This window comes from Heterodontus francisci, chromosome 8, assembly GCF_036365525.1.
Source record: "Heterodontus francisci isolate sHetFra1 chromosome 8, sHetFra1.hap1, whole genome shotgun sequence".
NCBI lineage: Eukaryota > Metazoa > Chordata > Chondrichthyes > Heterodontiformes > Heterodontidae > Heterodontus > Heterodontus francisci.
Window position 1 is genome coordinate 123,918,840 of NC_090378.1, and position 21,437 is coordinate 123,940,276.

At 49.9% G+C, this 21,437-nt stretch overlaps 1 protein-coding gene and 1 gene segment (V, D, J or C); one reads left to right on the forward strand and one right to left on the reverse strand.

Moving 5' to 3' along the window:
- The window catches only part of LOC137373133 (ral guanine nucleotide dissociation stimulator-like 1), a 212,168-nt gene that overhangs the window by 165,343 nt on the left and 25,388 nt on the right, over positions 1-21,437 (reverse strand). The gene's annotated exons all lie outside the window — the stretch shown is intronic.
- Positions 17,235-21,437, forward strand: part of LOC137373135 (Ig kappa chain V region Mem5-like) — a 37,769-nt gene continuing 33,566 nt past the window's right edge. Inside the window, 2 exon segments of the V gene segment in view lie at positions 17,235-17,343; positions 17,530-17,828. Coding sequence covers positions 17,295-17,343; positions 17,530-17,828 — 348 coding nt within the window.

Here is a 21,437-nt window from a genome sequence, read left to right on the forward strand (position 1 = left end):
TGGATGAATGGATCCCTGGCTGAAGACTGAACTGGATAAATGGAGCCCTGACTGGAGACTGCACTGGATGAATGGAGCCCTGGCTAGAGACTGCACTGGATGAATGGAGCCCTGGCTGGAGACTGCACTGGATGAATGGAGCCCTGGCTGAAGACTGAACTGGATGAATGGAGCCATACTGGAGACGGCACTGGATGAATAGAGCCCTGGCTGAAGACTGAACTGGATGAATGGAGCCCTGACACGAGACGGCACTGGATGAACGGAGCCATGACTGGAGACTGCACTGGATTAATGGAGCCTTGACCGGAGACTGCACTGGATGAATGGAGCTCTGGCTGGAGACTGCACTGGATGAATGGAGCCTCGCTGAAGTCTGAACTGGATGAATGGAGCCCTGACTGGAGACGGCACCGAATGAATCGAGCCCTGGCTGAAGACTGAAAAGGATGAATGGAGCCCTGGCTGGAGACTGCACTGGATGAATGGATCCCTGGCTGAAGACTGAACTGGATGAATGGAGCCCTGACTGGAGACGGCACTGGATGAATCGAGCCCTGGCTGAAGAGTGAACTGGATGAATGTAGCCCTGACACGAGATGGCACTGGATGAACGGAGCCCTGGCTGAAGACTGAACTGGATGAATGGAGCCCTGACTGGAGATGGCACTGGATGAATCGAGCCCTGGCTGGAGACTGCACTGGATAAATGGAGCCCTGGCTGGAGACTGCACTGGATGAATGGAGCCCTGACTGGAGACTGCAATGGATGAATGGAGCCCTGGCTGGAGACTGCACTGGATGAATGGAGCCCTGGCTAGAGACTGCACTGAATGAATGTAGCCTTGGCTGGAGACGGCACTGGATGAATGGAGCCCTGGCTGAAGACTGAACTGGATGAATGGAGCCCAGACTGGAGACGGCACTGGATGAATCAAGCCCTGGCTGAAGACTGAACTGGATGAATGGAGCCCTGACACGAGACGGCACTGGATGAACGGAGTCCTGACTGGAGATTGCACTGGATGAATGGAGCCTTGACCGGAGACTGCACTGGATGAATGGAGCCCTGGCTGGAGACTGCACTGGATGAATGGAGGCCTCGCTGAAGACTGAACTGGATGAATGGAGCCCTGACTGGAGACGGCATTGGATGAATGGAGCCCTGGCTGAAGACTGAACTGGATGAATGGAGCCATGGCTGGAGACTGCACTGGATGAATGGAGACCTGGTTGAAGACTGAACTGGATGAATGGAGCCCTGGCTGGATACTGCACTGGATGAATGGCGCCCTGGCTGAAGACTGCACTGGATGAATGGAGCCTTGGCTGGAGACTGCACTGGATGAATGGAGCCCTGACTGGAGACGGCACTGGATGAATCGAGCCCTGGCTGAAGACTGAAGTGGATGAATGGAGCCCTGACACGAGACGGCACTGGATGAATGTTGCCCTGACTGGAGACGGCACTGGATGAATGGAGCCTTGACCGGAGATTGCACTGGATGAATGGAGCCCTGACTTGAGACGGCACTGGATGAATCGAGCCCTGACTGAAGACTGAACTGGATGAATGGAGCCCTGTCTTGAGACCGCACTGGATGAATGGAGCCCTGGCTGAAGACTTAACTGGATGAATGGAGCCATGGCTGGAGACGGCACTGGATGAACGGAGCCCTGGCTGGAGACTGCACTGGATGAGTGGAGGGCTGGCTGGAGACTGCACTGGATGAATGGAGCCCTGGCTGCAGACGGCACTGGATGAATGGAGCCCTGGCTGAAGACAGCACTGGATGAATGGAGCCCTGGCTGGAGATGGCACTCGATGAATGGAGACCTGGCTGGAGACTGCAATGGATGAATGGAGCCCTGACTGGAGACTGCACTGGATGAATTGAGCCCTGGCTGGAGACTGCACTGCATGAATGGAGCCCTGGCTAGATACTGCACTGAATGAATGGAGCCTTGGCTGGAGACGGCACTGGATGAATGGAGCCCTGGCTGGAGACTGCACTGGATGAATGGAGCCCTGGCTGGAGACTGCACTGGATGAATGGAGCCCTGACTGGAGACTGCACTCGATGAATTGAGCCCTGGCTGGAGACTGCACTGCATGAATGGAGCCCTGGCTAGAGAATGCACTGGATGAATGGAGCCCTGACTTGTGATGGCACTGGATGAATCGAGCCCTGGCTGAAGACTGAACTGGATGAATGGAGCCCGGACTGGAGACGGCACTGGACGAACGGAGCCCTGACTGGAGACTGCACTGGATTAATGGTGCCCTGGCTGGAGACTGCACTGGATGAATGGAGCCTTGACCGGAGATTGCACTGGATGAATGGAGACCTGGCTGGAGACTGAACTGGATGAATGGAGCCGTGACTGGAGATGGCACTGGATGAACTGAGCCCTGACTGGAGACTGCACTGGATGAATGGAGCCCTGGCTGAAGACTTCACTGGATGAATGGAGCCATTGCTGGAAACGGCACTGGATGAACGGAGCCGTGGCTGGAGACTGCACTGGATGAGTGGAGGGCTGGCTGGACCCTGCACTGGATGAATGGAGCCCTGGCTGCAGACGGCACTGGATGAATGGAGACCTGGCTGGAGACTGCACTGGATGAATGGAGCCCTGACTGGAGACTGCACTGGATGAATTGAGCCCTGGCTGGAGACTGCACTGCATGAATGGAGCCCTGGCTAGAGACTGCACTGAATGAATGGAGCCTTGGATGGAGACGGCACTGGATGAATGGAGCCCTTGCTGGAGACTGCACTGGATGAATGGAGCCCTGGCTGTAGACTGCACTGGACGAATGGAGCCCTGGCTCGAGATTGCACTGGATGAATGGAGCCCTGACTGGAGACGTCACTGGATGAACGGAGCCCTGACTGGAGACTGCACTGGATGAATGGAGCCATGGCTAGAGACTGCACTGGATGAATGGAGCCTTGACCGGAGATTGCACTGGATGAATGGAGCCCTTGCTGAAGACAAAACTGGATGAATGGAGCCCTGACTGGAGACGGCACTGGATGAACGGAGCCCTGACTGGAGACTGCACTGGATGAATGGAGCCCTGGCTGGAGACGGCACTGGATGAACGGAGCCCTGACTGGTGATTGCACTGGATGAATGGAGCCCTGACTGGAGACTGCACTGGATGAATGGAGCCCTGGCTGGAGACGGCACTGAATGAACGGAGCCCTGACTGGAGACTGCACTGGATGAATGGAGCCCCGGCTGGAGACTGCACTGGATGAATCGAGCCCTGGCTGAAGACTGAACTGGATGAATGGAGCCCTGGCTGGAGACTGCACTGGATCAATGGCGGGCTGGCTGGAGACTGCACTGGATGAATGGAGCCCTGGCTGCAGACTGCACTGGATGAATGGAGCCCTGGCTGAAGACTGAACTGGATGAATGGAGGGCTGGCTGGAGACTGCACTGGATGAATGGAGCCCTGGCTGCAGACTGCACTGGATGAATGGAGACCTGGCTGAAGACTGAACTGGATGAATGGAGCCCTGGCTGGAGACTGCACTGGATGAATGGAGCCCTGGCTGGAGACTGCACTGGATGAATGGAGCCCTGGCTAGAGACTGCACTGAATGAATGGAGCCTTGGCTGCAGACGGCAATGGATGAATGGAGCCCTGGCTGGAGACTGCACTGGATGAATGCAGCCCTGGCTTTAGACTGCACTGGACGAATGGAGCCCTGGCTCGAGACTGCACTGGATGAATGGAGCCCTGACTGGAGACGGCACTGGATGAACGGAGCCCTGACTGGAGACTGCACTGGATGAATGGAGCCCTGGCTGGACACTGCACTGGATGAATGGAGCCCTGGCTAGAGACTGCATTGAATGAATGGAGCCTTGGCTGGAGACTGCACTGGATGAATGGAGCCCTGGCTGGAGATGGCACTGAATGAACGGAGCCCTGACTGGAGACTGCACTGCATGAATGGCGCCCCGGCTGGAGACTGCACTGGATGAATCGAGCCCTGGCTGAAGACTGAACTGGATGAATGGAGCCCTGGCTGGAGACTGCACTGGATCAATGGCGGGCTGGCTGGAGACTGCACTGGATGAATGGAGCCCTGGCTGCAGACTGCAATGGATGAATGGAGCCCTGGCTGAAGACTGAACTGGATGAATGGAGGGCTGGCTGGAGACTGCACTGGATGAATGGAGCCCTGGATGCAGACTGCACTGGATGAATGGAGCCCTGGCTGAAGACTGAACTGGATGAATGGAGCCCTGGCTGGAGACTGCACTGGATGAATGGAGCCCTGGCTGGAGACTGCACTGGATGAATGGAGCCCTGGCTAGAGACTGCACTGAATGAATGGAGCCTTGGCTGGAGACGGCACTGGATGAATGGAGCCCTGGCTGGAGACTGCACTGGATGAATGGAGCCCTGGCTTTAGACTGCACTGGACGAATGGAGCCCTGGCTCGAGACTGCACTGGATGAATGGAGCCCTGACTGGAGACGGCACTGGATGAACGGAGCCCTGACTGGAGACTGCACTGGATGAATGGAGCCCTGGCTGGAGACTGCACTGGATGAATGGAGCCCTGGCTAGAGACTGCACTGAATGAATGGAGCCTTGGCTGGAGACGGCACTGGATGAATGGAGCCCTGGCTGGAGACTGCACTGGATGAATGGAGCCCTGACTTGAGACGGCACTGGATGAATCGAGCCCTGGCTGAAGACTGAACTGGATGAATGGAGCCCTGTCTTGAGACTGCACTGGATGAATGGAGTCTTGGCTGGAGACGGCACTGGATGAACGGAGCCCTGGCTGGAGTTGCACTGGATGAGTGGAGGGCTGGCTGGAGACTGCACTGAATGAATGGAGCCCTGGCTGCAGACGGCACTGGATGAATGGAGCCCTGGCTGAAGACAGCACTGGATGAATGGAGCCCTGGCTGGAGACGGCACTCGATGAATGGAGACCTGGCTGGAGACTGCTCTGGATGAATGGAGCCCTGACTGGAGACTGCACTGGATGAATTGAGCCCTGGCTGGAGACTGCACTGCATGAATGGAGCCCTGGCTAGATATTGTACTGAATGAATGGAGCCTTGGCTGGAGACGGCACTGGATGAATGGAGCCCTGGCTGGAGACTGCACTGGATGAATGGAGCCCTGGCTGGAGACTGCACTGGACGAATGGAGCCCTGGCTTGAGACTGCATTGGATGAATGGAGCCCTGACTGGAGACGGCACTGGATGAACGGAGCCCTGACTGGAGACTGCACTGGATGAATGGAGCCCTGGCTGGAGACTGCACTGGATGAATGGAGCCCTGACTGGAGACTGCACTCGATGAATTGAGCCCTGGCTGGAGACTGCACTGCATGAATGGAGCCCTGGCTAGAGAATGCACTGGATGAATGGAGCCCTGACTTGTGATGGCACTGGATGAATCGAGCCCTGGCTGAAGACTGAACTGGATGAATGGAGCCCGGACTGGAGACGGCACTGGACGAACGGAGCCCTGACTGGAGACTGCACTGGATGAATGGTGCCCTGGCTGGAGACTGCACTGGATGAATGGAGCCTTGACCGGAGATTGCACTGGATGAATGGAGACCTGGCTGGAGACTGAACTGGATGAATGGAGCCGTGACTGGAGATGGCACTGGATGAACTGAGCCCTGACTGGAGACTGCACTGGATGAATGGAGCCCTGGCTGAAGACTTCACTGGATGAATGGAGCCATTGCTGGAAACGGCACTGGATGAACGGAGCCCTGACTGGAGACTGCACTGGATGAATGGAGCCATGGCTAGAGACTGCACTGGATGAATGGAGCCTTGACCGGAGACTGCACTGGATGAATGGAGCCCTGGCTGAAGACAGAACTGGATGAATGGAGCCCTGACTGGAGACGGCACTGGATGAACGGAGCCCTGACTGGAGACTGCACTGGATGAATGGACCCCTGGCTGGAGACGGCACTGGATGAACGGAGCCCTGACTGGAGATTGCACTGGATGAATGGAGCCCTGACTGGAGACTGCACTGGATGAATGGAGCCCTGGCTGGAGACGGCACTGAATGAACGGAGCCCTGACTGGAGACTGCACTGGATGAATTGAGCCCTGGCTGGAGACTGCACTGCATGAATGGAGCCCTGGCTAGAGACTGCACTGGATGAATGGAGCCTTGACCGGAGACTGCACTGGATGAATGGAGCCCTGGCTGAAGACAGAACTGGATGAATGGAGCCCTGACTGGAGATGGCACTGGATGAACGGAGCCCTGACTGGAGACTGCACTGGATGAATGGACCCCTGGCTGGAGACGGCACTGGATGAACGGAGCCCTGACTGGAGATTGCACTGGATGAATGGAGCCCTGACTGGAGACTGCACTGGATGAATGGAGCCCTGGCTGGAGACGGCAGTGAATGAACGGAGCCCTGACTGGAGACTGCACTGGATGAATTGAGCCCCGGCTGGAGACTGCACTGGATGAATTGTGCTCTGGCTGCAGACTGAACTGGATGAATGGAGCCCTGGCTGGAGACTGCACTGGATGAATGGAGCCCTCGCTGAAGACTGAACTGGATGAATGGAGCCCTGACTGGAGACGGCACTGGATGAATGGACCCCTGGCTGGAGACGCCACTGGATGAACGGAGCCCTGACTGGAGATTGCACTGGATGAATGGAGCCCTGACTGGAGACTGCACTGGATGAATGGAGCCCTGGCTGGAGACGGCACTGAATGAACGGAGCCCTGACTGGAGACTGCACTGGATGAATTGAGCCCCGGCTGGAGACTGCACTGGATGAATTGTGCTCTGGATGCAGACTGCACTGGATGAATGGAGCCCTGGCTGGAGACTGCACTGGATGAATGGAGCCCCGGATGGAGACTGCACTGGATGAATTGAGCCCAGGCTGAAGACTGAACTGGATGAATGGAGCCCTGGCTGGAGACTGCACTGGATGAATGGCGGGCTGGCTGGAGACTGCACTTGATGAATGGAGCCCTGGCTGCAGACTGCACTGGATGAATGGAGCCCTGGCTGAAGACTGAACTGGATGAATGAGGGCTGGCTGGAGACTGCACTGGATGAATGGAGCCCTGGCTGCAGACTGCACTGGATGAATGGAGCCCTGGCTGAAGACTGAACTGGAAGAATGGAGCCCTGGCTGGAGACTGCACTGGATGAATGGAGCCCTGGCTGGAGACTGCACTGGATGAATGGAGCCCTGGCTGGAGACGGCACTGGATGAACGGAGCCCTGACTGGAGACTGCACTGGATGAATGGAGCCCTGACTGGAGACTGCACTGGATGAATGGAGCCCTGGCTGGAGACGGCACTGGATGAATGGAGCCCTGACTGGAGACTGCACTGGATGAATGGAGCCCCGGCTGGAGACTGCACTGGATGAATTGTGCTCTGGCTGGAGACTGCACTGGATGAATGGAGCCCTGGCTGGAGACTGCACTGGATGAATGGAGCCCCGGCTGGAGACTGCACTGGATGAATTGCGCTCTGTCTGGAGACTGATGAGTATAGACGTTACTGCAAACACTGAGCCATGGCTGATACTTTACATGCAGCAAGGGTTCGAGTGAAATTCCACCATTGTCTTAGAAATTGGGCAGGAACTGGCGCACTCCGGATCTATAGACTCCTGTCTTCAATGACTGAGCATCCACTGCTCTCTGGGAAACAGAATTCCAAAGATTCACAGCCCCTTGAGTGAAGAACTTTCTCCTGATCTCAATCCGAAATGGCCGACCCCTTATTCTGAGACTGTGACCCCTAGTTCTAGATTCCCCAGCCAGGGGAAAACATCCTCCCAGTATCTACCCTGTCAATCACATTAAAAATTGTATATCTTTCAATCAGATCACCTCTCATTCTTCTACATTTCAGGGAATAATATCCCAGTCTACTCAATCTCTCCTCATAGGACAATCCCCTCATCCCAGGAATCAGTCTGGTGAATCTTTGCTGCTCTCCTTCCAAGGCCAGAATATCCTTCCTTTGGTAAAGAGACCAAAACTGTCCACAGTTCACCAGGTGTGGTCTCAGAAAGGTCCGATCCAACTGCAATAAGACTTCTTCACACTTCCATGTACAGGAGCTGACACAGAGTCTCTGTCTCTCTCTCTCCATCTCACTCCCTCTCACTCCCTCCCTCTCTCTCTCCATCTCACTCTCTTTCTCTCTCTCCATCTCACTCCTTCTCTTTCTCTCTCAATCTCTATCCTGTCTTCTACCTCTGAAGGTGTTCTATGGGTGTGAGTGTTTAATATAAGGTGGTGTTTGTCAGTATATTTTCTCTACGGTATGGTTTATGAACATGGTGAGAGGGGATTAGGGGTCTGTTCTTTGATGTGAGGCAGTGATGTCTGTCCCAGTGACTCAGACTGTGATGCTGTTGTTTTCTGTGACTGACACTATGATATCGATTGTAATTTCACTCAGTGTGACAGGAGGTTACATGGCTTGATCAGTGGTGAGGGCGGAGCAGACTGAACAAGGAGCTGTAATCATCAGTCACTGCCGAACACCTTCACACACACCGCACAGTCCGGAAACTTCTTCACTAAATATTCTTTCAGCTCCTTAATTATAGCCCTGGACCTGAAAAGGGAAAAAGAGAAAGACATCTTTTAGAGAGGGTCCTGGACACAATGTAGACTGTGCATTACCCACTAATGACACTACGTCCACATTTAACTCATTGTTTAAACTCCAGCACACCTCCTGTTCAAATCCACATGTTTCAGCCAAAAAGCAGTATAATTCTACAGCACAGGAGGAGGCCGTTCAGCCCCTCGTCTTTCTTCCATCTGTTTGCTCGAGTAATTCACGACTAACATCTCAGTTTAATATCTGTTGTGGGGAAGTTATTTGAATCTGTTATTAGGGACAGAATGACTGACAAATATAAACTGATCAGAGAGAGTCAGCACGGATTTAAAAAGGGTGAAACATGTTTAACTAATCGAGTTGTATTTTTTGAAGAGGTCACTAATGTGGTAGATAAGGGAATGTCTATGGATGTTATTTATATGGATTTCCAGAAGGCATTTGAGAAGGTTCCACACAAGAGACTGTTCGCAAAATCGAAGCATATGGAATGTGAGGAAACCTTTTGACATGGGTAAGGAATTGGTTAGGAGGTAGGAGACAGAGAGTAGGGATAATGTGAGGCAAGATGAGGCAACATCGAGGTTTTGCTGGAACAGGAGCCAATGTCGGTCAGTGATCACAGTGATGGGGGAATGTGACATGGTCTGGGTTCAGACATGGGCAGCAGAGTTTTGGATCAGCTCTAGTTTACAGAGGATGGTAACTGTGATGCGGTCAGGAGAACATTGGAATAGTCAAGTCTAGAGGTAACAAAGGCATGGATGAGTGTTTCAGCAGTAGATGAGCTGAGGCAGGGAGGACTCGGGCGAGGTTACGGAGGTGGAAATAGGTGGTTTTAATGATGATGTGGTTTATGTGGTCAGTAACACATCTCAGGGTCAAATACAACACCATGGCTGTGAACTACCTGGTTCAGTCTCAGACAGTCCCTGGGAGAGGGATGGAATCAGTGGCTCGGGAATGGAGTTTGTGACGGGGACCGAAGACAATGGCAGATGGAGTTCAATGTGGACAGTGTGAGGTCATCCAGTTTGGACCTGAGAAAGATAAATCAAAGTAATTTCTAAATGGTGAGAAGCTGGGAACTGTGGAGGAACAGAGAGATTTAGGGGTCCAAGTACAGAAAGCATTAAAATCTAGTGACAGGTATAAAATATATTGAATAAGGCTAATGGAATGTTAGTCTTTCTATCAAGGGGACTGGAATACAAAGGGGTTTTACTCCAGTTGTATAAAGCTCTGGTTTAACTGCATCTGGAGTAACTGTGTTCAGTTCTGGGCCCCACACCTCAGGAAGGAGAGATTGGCCTTGGAGGGGGTGCAGCACAGATTCACCAGAATGATACCGGGACTGAAAGGGTTAAATTATCAGGACAGACTGTATAGACTAGGCTTGTATTCCCTTGAGTTTAGAGAATTTAGGGATGATCTCAATGAGGTATTTAAGATGAATAAAGGATTAAGATGATTCAGAGAGATGGAGAGAAACTGTTTCCTCTGGTGAGGGAGTCGAGAACAAGGGGACATAATCTTAATATTAGAGCTCGGGGTGATGTCAGGAGGCATTTCTTCACATGAAGGCGAGTGGAAATCGGGAACTCTCTCCCTCATAAAGCTGTTGAGGCTGAAGATCAATTTAAACATTTAACAATGAGCTTGATAGATTTTGTTGGGTCGGAGTATTGTGGGTTATGCAACCAAGGCAGGGAGATGGAGATCAGAGACAGATCAGATGATCAAACTGGAGGATAGAACAGGCTCGATGGGCTGAACAGCCTCCTCCTGTTCCTATATTCCCAATCCCACTACCCTGCTCTATCCCCACAGTCCTGTATTCTCCTCAGATTCACATGTTTATTGAATACAATTTGAATAAAAACCTGAAGTTTAATCCCCGAGAGGCTGCTGAATGTGTAGTGAATTCTCGGTTTTGATTTCAGATTTCTACTATCTGTAGTTTTTAGTTTCCAAACGCTGTTGATTGTTTTAATTCAAGGGTTTATCGATCTGCATTTCCACTTTCAAGGAATGATGTAATTGAACCCGAGATCTCTCTGCTTCTACACATCCTTCATCAGCTTTTCACTCCTTTTCCTTCCAAAACCCATCATCTCAAACCCCTCGACATTGAATTGTGTCAGTCTCCGATCTGTCCCTTCCCTGATCCATCTCCCCGAGTCTTTGTCTGGTCTCCTCCCTGTTTGTCAAACCTCTCCTTCTGTGTAATCAGCGCATTCCAATGATCGTGCTCCCTCTGTCCAAGACCAAATCATCGATATATATCAGCAACAAGTCACCTCTTTAATGTAGAGAAACATCGCACGCCACCTCACATGACATCAGGAAAACAGACACAAGTAATACAGAGAGATTAGGAGGGGTGACCAAATGCTTGGTTAAAGATGTGGGTTTTAAGGAGGGTGAAGTGTTTCAAGGAGACCAAGGTTAAAGGAGGTTCGAGATACGGGGGTGGGTCAAGACTACGGAGGGATTTCAATCCAGAGAGTAGAATTTTACATTGAAATTTGAGGGTGTTTGGGGATGGAAGCCCAATGTAGGTCAGCATGGACGGGGGTGATGGTGAACAGGACTTGGTTTGGAACAGGATATAGAGAGCAGAGCTTCGGATGAGCTGAAGAATACAGAGAGTGGAGGATGGCAGTCTGGTCAGGAGAACACTGGAATAGTAAAGTTAGAGGTGACAAAGACATGAAGAAGAGTTTCAGTAGTGGAAGGAGTGAGGGAGGGGCAGAGATGGGCAATGTTACAGAGGGGGAAGTGGATAATCATTGAGATGTGGAGGATTTGGGGTCAGATCAGGGTCAAAGATGAGGCTAAGGATGTAAAGAGTCTGGTTCGGCAGCAGACAGTGCTCAGGGAGAGGGATGGAGTTTGTACCAGGAACTGAAGACAATGGCTTTGATCTTCCCAATGTGTTCCCCAGTGAGACTGGGTCCTCAGTGCTGACTGGTCTTAGCTGCTGTTATTTTCACTGATTGGACGGTTATTATTAGAGACTCCGACCACAGCAGAAATCCCCAATGTAAAAAATAACTGCAAAGACTGTCAGATCGGAAGATTGAAACTTAACTAACAGAGGAAGTGAAAGAAGGAGCTCGGAGCAGCTGGACGTTTGTTAATGACACGGGAGAAAACTGTGAACCGCACACACTACCTAGAATCTTACAGCACAGAAGGAGGCCATTCAGCCCATCGTGCCTGTGAGCTACCCAATTACTCCCACTGCCCCTCTCCAGCCCCATAACCCAGCAAATCTTTCCTTTTCAGGTCTATCTCCAATTCCCTCTTGTAGACCTGGGCCCACAGCACGAGACTGTCCCTAACCCGGACTCGAAATTGGCATCGCATTCATTCATTGGAAGACAAAATGCCTGGTGTGGGAAATGGAGCTCAGGACTCGGAACATTCCCTCTCCCCTCCTGAGGGACACTTCATGCTGGGGTAACAGTTCCATGGGCCCCGACAGCACATTCCTACCTCACCCACTTCCCCATTCTGTGGGTGAACAATATGGTGGTCACACATGTGGTCCCCGTGCCGCCATGCTACCACGATCGACCGCACGGCGGCCCAACATAAAACGATGGTCGTGCTGCCCCCTCAATCACGTGGAGGGTGGGTGCTCTGCCACGCTGGCAACAGCATCAGCTGCCTTTACACAGGTGCTGGTGCCATTTTGAAAGGACAGCCAGTCCTGCTGCTACATTTACATTTTTAATGGCCTAACCCCTCCCCACCCAATGAACTGCAAAATAAACTCTCGCCCCTTCCCCCCAATAACAATTAAATGTAATGGTTGTCCTCCTCTCCCCCAACAAAACACTTACCTGCAAGACTTGACCTTCCCCCCAAACTGATCAAAGTTCAGAGGTCACCCCTTCCCACCCTCCCCTACACTATTAATGCTGATTGGACCCTGAACCCCCTCTCACTGCACTAAAGATCCTAAGTCTCCCCCCATCCCCACCTCGGTGGTGCTAGCTTTCCCTGGACGGGGAAGTGAAGGTGTGAGTGCCGGCCGCCGCTCGGAAGATCGCGGGCAGCCGGGAAGATTGCTGTTGATTTTATTTAAATTTATTCATTTACTTAATTTAAATATGTAAAGTCGGATCCCGTCACCCAGCAGCGGAGGGACCGCCCCAGAGCCACGTCACCACCAGGAAGATCGGGTCCGACACTCCTGGCGTTGGACTCCGTGTCCGGCCGCTGTCAGAATGATCTTCCGGCCCCCCCGCCACCATCCCCCGCCACGGATCCCGACATCGGGACCTCAACAAAATCCCAGCCTACATGTGTAAACCTGGACCCTGTTAGCAGGATATTTGACTGCAGGGGCCATCACAACTGTGTCCAATTCTGTCCCCACCTGAAATCCACACACAACTTGCATTTATATAGCACCTTTAAAGTACAAAACATCACAAGATGCTTCACAGAGCCACAGTAAGAGGAACGGGGTAGGGGGTGAGGAGTCTTTCGGAAGAGTGCTCAAAGTCTTGGGTGAAAGGATGGAGTTTGATGGAGCAGAGAGAGACCTGGAGAGGGGGAGGGATTAATGGCGGGAGTTCAGAGAGCAGGGGCGAGGCATCTGAAGGCTCTGCTGTCAATGATGGGATGAAGGAAGCAGCGATGGGCAGGAGAGGCGAGTTAGAAGATGGAAGAGTGAGGGAGGGAATGTGAGTCTGCAGCAGGAGGCAGAGGGTAGGGAGGAGGGAAACAGAGGTCAGTGAGGTCAGGGTAGTAGGTCAGTGAGGTCAGGGGTCGTGTTGGAACGGCACTTGGTGTCAGACAGTGTACTGACCACTGCATTTCAAACAAGTCGGGGTTTTTGGAGAGTGGATGAAGGAAGCCGGCAGCGGACATGGGAATAATCAAGTTTGGAGACAAGATGAGCAGGGATAAGGGTTTGTGTGGTCAAGGGGCTGATGGAGTGTAGAGACAGGCAATGTTGTGGGGATAGAAATAAGAGGCTCACATGATGGAGAGGATGTGGGGTTTGAAGCTCAACTACTTTAGGCCCAGTGGGAAGGAGGCCATTGTTTACTGGTCCCGACTGGAGGGCCAGTGGGAAGGAGGCCCATATTTACTGATCCCTACTGGAGGCCCAGTGGGTTGGAAGCCCATGTTTGCTGGTCCCTATTGGATGCCCAGTGGGATGGAAGCCCATGTTTACTGGTCCCTATTTGAGGGTCCAGTGGGAAGGAGGCCCATGTTTACTGGTCCCTATTGAAGGGTCCAGTGGGAAGGAGGCCCATGTTTATTGGTCCCGATTGGAGGGTCCAGTGGGAAGGAGGCCCATGTTTGCTGGTCCCTATTGGATGCCCAGTGGGAAGGAGGCCCATGTTTACTGGTCCCTATTGGAGGGTCCAGTGGGAAGGAGGCCCATGTTTACTGGTCCCTATTGGAGGGTCCAGTGGGAAGGAGGCCCATGTTTACTGGTCCCTATTGGAGGCCCAGTGGGAAGGAGGTCCATGTTTGCTGGTCCCTATTGGAGGCCCAGTGGGAAGGAGGCCCATGTTTACTGGTCCCTATTGGATGCCCAGCAGAAAGGAGGCCCATGTTTACTGGTCCCTATTTGAGGGTGCAGTGGGAAGGAGGCCCATGTTTACTGGTCCCTATTGAAGGGTCCAGTGGGAAGGAGGCCCATGTTTATTGGTCCCGATTGGAGGGTCCAGTGGGAAGAAGGCCCATGTTTATCGTTCCCTATTGGAGGTCCAGTGAGAAGGAGGCCCATGTTTATCGTTCCCTATTGGAGGTCCAGTGAGAAGGAGGCCCATGTTTACTGGTCCCTATTGGAGGTCCAGTGGAACATGGTCACCATGGTTGATGTGAAGCAAAGCTCCTTTATGTTGTAAATGTGTGATTGTCGACCCCTCATCCCAGTAAAACTCCATGACCCGGAGCCTGACCATGGAAGGGGATGGAGACGGGAAGGGATTAGAACATGTTATGAGCTTACAGGATGGGGCAGTGGGTCAGACCCTGTCCTGTCCCTCCAGCTCACACTGATGGGGTGAGGATCTCCTCTCTCTGCTGGGCCTTCACGAAATGAGCTTTCTGTCCAAACCAGTCCCATTGAGAATAGGCCAACAGCACAGAACTGTCCTAAATTTAACAATAATCTGCCAGTCTTACTGAGAGAGGCCAAAGCATGGTCACTGTGGGGAATGGGGTCTTACTCCAGGAGAAGGCATGTTTCTGGTGTCAAGAATTAACATCCATTGGTGGGGCAGAACAGAGGGAGTTTTACCCTTCATTTAACTGCTCCACCTGGGAGACTGTGGGAAAGAGAGAGCGAGGTGGAGGCTGTGAGACAGAGTGAGAGAAAGAGAGAGGGGGAGGCATTTAACTGCTGCACCAGGTCTCAAAGTGTTCCAGTCTCCAGTAATAACTCCTGTTATAGAGATCAGTTACAGAATTACAGAACAATGGAGGGTGGGAGAGAGAGATGAGTAGGCAGAGGAACAAAGACAGAGAGATAGAGACAGGGAAAGAGGGAGAGAGAAACGCAGTGGGAGAGAGAGACCAGAAATGAGGGAGAATGAGAAAGAGACAGAGCGACAGGGAGAAGAGCAAAACAGGGAGAGCGAGATGAGAAGAATGTGAAAGACAGATATGCAATGAGAGAGAGGAGGGTGAAAGTATAACTGAGAGAGATACAGAGAGGTGGACGAACAGGGTGATAGAAATCCAAGGATGAATTTTATGAGTGTTGTCGGGATGGAGACTGTGCAGATGTGTCGTCCCGGAGCCCCCGCGATGTTACACATAGGGGCTCATTTAAATAAAGGTGTATTATTGTAAAACTTTATTAAATAAAAATCTTTGTGATGGAAGCCCTTCCCCAACTCCCCAATGGTCATTTTATTGCCCGAAATGATCAACAACTGGCTTTTTCAAATACCTGAACTTTCACCCCAACCTTCAATCTTTTACCCTTCAACCTCTTCCCACCATCCCCACATCCAATCAAAATTGTTTCCCCGCTCCCCCGCTCCCCCACCCCTCCCACCCTGAAAGTTTTATTCCTCCCCGCTCTCCACCAGGTTCCAGCCTCGGAATTCCGTACGGAGTTCCGAAGGTGCGCGAGGTATGAACGGTGGTGGTAAAATCGGTGTGGGACAGCCGCACCTGCAGGTAAGTTTATTTACATATCATTAAGGTTCATTTTAATATGGAGATGAAGGTCCCGCCACCAGTGGCAGTGGGCGGTGGCACCAATGTCCCCTCGCCACTGGTAATATGCAGCGAGCCCTTCTCCACAACATGGGGGGTCGAGGCGGGCGACTCCCCACATAATTTTACCTGCCCCAGCGCTGTGACCCGCGAGTGGAGGGGCTGGTAAAATTCAGCCCAGAGGCTCGAAAACTGAGACAGAGAGAGGGAGAGGGAGATAGAAAAAGAGGGTGAGAGAGAGAATGAGAGACAGAGAGAGAGAGAGACAGAGAGAGAGAGAGACCGAGAGAGAGAGACAGACAGAGAGAGAGAGACAGAGAGAGAGAGACAGAGAGACAGACAGAGAGAGAGACAGACAGACAGAGAGAGACAGAGACAGAGAGAGAGAGAGACAGAGACAGACAGACAGAGAGAGAGAGACAGACAGAGAGAGCAGAAACAATGTGCTGGATTCTATGAGCTCGTCAGCGAGTTCAGAAAATGACAGAAAATTCCCACCATCCCCTACATCCTGCTGTTTATTTGACCCTGTTTCCCCCCCAACTCCTGCACTGAGAAACTGACCTGCTCCCACCTCCCCACCAGTGTGGTGCCTTGTTTCCCCAGACAGGGTTCTGAAGGTGCGACACTGTGACGGACCCTCAAGATCACGGGTGAGTAGATTTAAATTCATTAATATTATTGATTTAAGTATTTAAATTGTGGTCCTGTCGCCCAGCGGCCGGGTGGTCGGCACAGAGCCTCCCCGTCACCGGGAGGATCGGGAGTGGCTCTGCCGGCGTCAAGGTCCGTGGTGGCCTCATCCGGAGCCAACTTCAGGATCTCCCACCAGGGATCACAATGTCGAGGGAGCCTTAAGATCCAGGCCAGTGAGACAGAGTAACAGAGAGAGAGAGGCAGAAAGAGAGGATGACAAAGAAAGAGCACAAAAGAGCAAAACAGAGACAAGGATAGACAGAAGGGGAGAGAAAGAGAGTGAGTGAGGGAGAGGGATAGTGAGAGAGGGAGACAGAGGAGGAGGAAGAGAGGGAGGAGAGGGAGAGTGAGGAAGAGAGGGAGGAGAGGGAGAGTGAGGAAGAGGAAGAGAGGGAGACAGAGGAAGAGGAAGAGAGGGAGGAGAGGGAGAGTGAGGAAGAGAGGGAGGAGAGGGAGAGTGAGGAAGAGGAAGAGAGGGAGACAGAGGAAGTGGAAGAGAAGGAGGAGAGGGAGAGTGAGGAAGAGGAAGAGAGGGAGACAGAGGAAGAGGAAAAGAGGGAGGAGAGGTAGAGTGAGAGAGGGTGGAAGAGGGAGAGAGAAGAGGAAGTGAGAGTTGCTGACGTGCCTTTCTCTGGGTGATACCATTTACATACTGAGAAACAGGCAGTCAGACTCTCACAGGCTGCAGCTTTATAAAGCAGAGCCCAGTGAAGGGAGAGTTTATCAGTAACCAGGCACAGAGACAGGAGCAGGCACCATGATTTCACCCATCCAGCTGATCTGGCCTCTGGCATTCTGCGTCGCAGGTACAAATCTCTCTCCTTCCACGGTTAATATTTTCCTGCTGTTTGTTTCAGTCCAATTCTACTGACTTGTGATTGGAGGGAAAATGCTGAAACAAGAGGAACGGTCACTGTCTCTAATAATATCTCATTTTACAGGGTCTTTCTGTGACAGTTCTTACTTCACTCTGTTTCTCTATTACCCCTCAGGTATCAGTGGAGACACCATCATCATGACCCAGTCTCCACCGGCACTGTCAGTGACACTGGGACAGACCGCAACGATCACCTGTACGGCCAGCCAGTCCGTTAGCAAGTATGTAGCTTGGTATCAGCAGCGAGACGGTCAGAAACCCACTCTCCTGATTTATGGTGCAACAACTCGATACACAGGAACATCCGAACGCTTCACCGGCAGTCAACAGAACCTCAAATTCACTCTGACAATCAGTAATGTACAGAATGAGGATGTCGCAGATTATTACTGTCAGCAATATAACAGCTGGCCTCTACACAGTGAGACAGAGCCGTACAAAAACTTCAATAGACACAGTCCCACCTCCTGCACTGACACATCCCACAGTTATATATAATATATAATAATGGACACACAGTCCCACCTCCTGTACTGACACATCCCACAGTTATATATAATATATAATAATGGACACACAGACCCACCTCCTGTACTGACACATCCCACAGTTATATATAATATATAATAATGAACACACAGTCCCACCTCCTGTACTGACACATCCCACAGTTATATATAATATATAATAATGGACACACAGACCCACCTCCTGTACTGACACATCCCACAGTTATATATAATATATAATAATGGACACACAGACCCACCTCCTGTACTGACACATCCCACAGTTATATATAATATAGAATAATGGACACACAGACCCACCTCCTGTACTGACACATCCCACAGTTATATATAATATATAATAATGGACACACAGACCCACCTCCTGTACTGACACATCCCACAGTTATATATAATATAGAATAATGGACACACAGTCCAACTTCCTGTACTGACACATCCCACAGTTATATATAATATATAATAATGGACACACAGTCCCACCTCCTGGACTGACGCATCTCACAGTTATATATAATATATAATAATGGACACACAGTCCCACATCCTGTACTGACGCATCTCACAGTTATATATAATATACAATAATGGACACACAGTCCCACCCCCTGTACTGACACATCCCACAGTTATATACAATATATAATAATGGATACACAGACCCACCTCCTGGACAGACACGTCCCACAGTTATATATAATATATTATAATGGACACACAGTCCCACCTCCTATACTGACATATCCCACAGTTATATAAAATATATGATAATGGACACACAGTCCCACCTCCTGTACTGACACATCCCACAGATATATATAATATAATAATGGACACACAGTCCCACCTCCTGTACTGACGCATCTCACAGTTATATATAATATACAATAATGGACAAACAGTCCCACCTCCTGTACTGACACATCTCACAGTTATATATAATATAAAAGAATGGACACACAGTCCCACCTCCTATACTGACAGATCCCACAGTTATATATAATATATAATAATGGACAAACAGTCCCACCTCCTGCACTGACACATCCCACAGTTATATTCAATATATAATAATGGATACACAGACCCACCTCATGGACAGACACGTCCCACAGTTATATATAATATATAATAATGGACACACAGTCCCACCTCCTGTACTGACACATCCCACAGTTATATATAATATATAACAATGGATATACATTCCCACTTCCTGTACTGACACATCCCACAGTTATATATAATATATAATAATGGATACACATTCCCACTTCCTGTACTGACACATCCCACAGTTATATATAATATATAACAATGGATATACATTCCCACTTCCTGTACTGACACATCCCACAGTTATATATAATATATAATAATGGATACACATTCGCACCTCCTGCACTGACACATCCCACAGTTATATATAATATATAATAATGGACACACAGTCCCACCTCCTGCACTGACACATCCCACAGTTATATATAATATATAATAATGGACACACATTGCCACTTCCTGTCCTGACACGTCCCACAGTTATATATAATATATAATAATGGACACACAGTCCCACCTCCTGCACTGACACATCCCACAGTTATATATAATATATAATAATGGACACACAGTCCCACCTCCTGTACTGACACATCCCAAAGATATATATAATATAATAATGGACACACAGTCCCACCTCCTGCACTGACACATCCCACAGTTATATATAATATAGAATAATGGACACACAGTCCAACTTCCTGTACTGACACATCCCACAGTTATATATAATATATAATAATGGACACACAGTCCCACCTCCTGCACTGACACATCCCACAGTTATATATAATATATAATAATGGACACACAGTCCCACCTCCTGCACTGACACATCCCACAGTAAGAAATAATATATAATAATAGACACACAGTCCCACCTCCTGTACTGACACATCCCACAGTAATATATAATATATAATAATGGACACACAGTCCCACCTCCTGCACTGACACATCCCACAGTTATATATAATATATAATAATGGACACACAGTCCCACCTCCTGCACTGACACATCCCACAGTTATATATAATATAGAATAATGGACACACAGTCCAACTTCCTGTACTGACACATCCCACAGTTATATATAATATATAATAATGGACACACAGTCCCACCTCCTGCACTGACACATCCCACAGTTATATATAATATATAATAATGGACACACAGTCCCACCTCCTGCACTGACACATCCCACAGTAAGAAATAATATATAATAATAGACACACAGTCCCACCTCCTGTACTGACACATCCCACAGTAATATATAATATATAATAATGGACACACAGTCCCACCTCCTGCACTGACACATCCCACAGTTATATATAATATATAATAATGGACACACAGTCCCACCTCCTGCACTGACACATCCCACAGTTATATATAATATATAATATTGGACACACAGTCCAACTTCCTGTACTGACACATCCCACAGTTATATATAATATAGAATAATGGACACACAGTCCCACCTCCTGCACTGACACATCCCACAGTAAGAAATAATATATAATAATAGACACACAGTCCCACCTCCTGTACTGACACATCCCACAGTTATATATAATATATAATAATGGACACACCGTCCCACCTCCTGTACTGACACATCCCACAGTAATATATAATATATAATAATGGACACACAGTCCCACCTCCTGCACTGACACATCCCACAGTTATATATAATATATAATAATGAATACACAGACCCACCTCCTGGACAGACACGTCCCACAGTTATATGTAATATATAATAATGGACACACAGTCCCACCTCCTGCACTGACACATCCCACAGTTATATATAATATATAATAATGGACACACAGACCCACCTCCTGGACAGACACGTCCCACAGTTATATATAATATATAATAATGAATACACAGACCCACCTCCTGGACAGACACGTCCCACAGTTATATGTAATATATAATAATGGACACACAGTCCCACCTCCTGGACTGACACATCCCACAGATATATATAATATATAATAATGGACACACAGACCCACCTCCTGGACAGACACGTCCCACAGTTATATATAATATAGAATAATGGACACACAGACCCACCTCCTGGAAAGACACGTCCTACAGTTACATATAATATATAATAATGGACACACAGTCCCACCTCCTGTACTGACACAGCCCACAGTTATATATAATATATAATGATGAACTCACAGTCCCACCTCCTGCACTGACACATCCCACACTAAAAAATAATATATAATAATGGACACACAGACCCACCTCCTGGAAAGACACGTCCCACAGTTACATATAATATATAATAATGGACACACAGTCCCACCTCCTGCACTGACACATCCCACAGTTATATATAATATATAATAATGGACACACAGTCCCACCTCCTGCACTGACACATCCCACAGT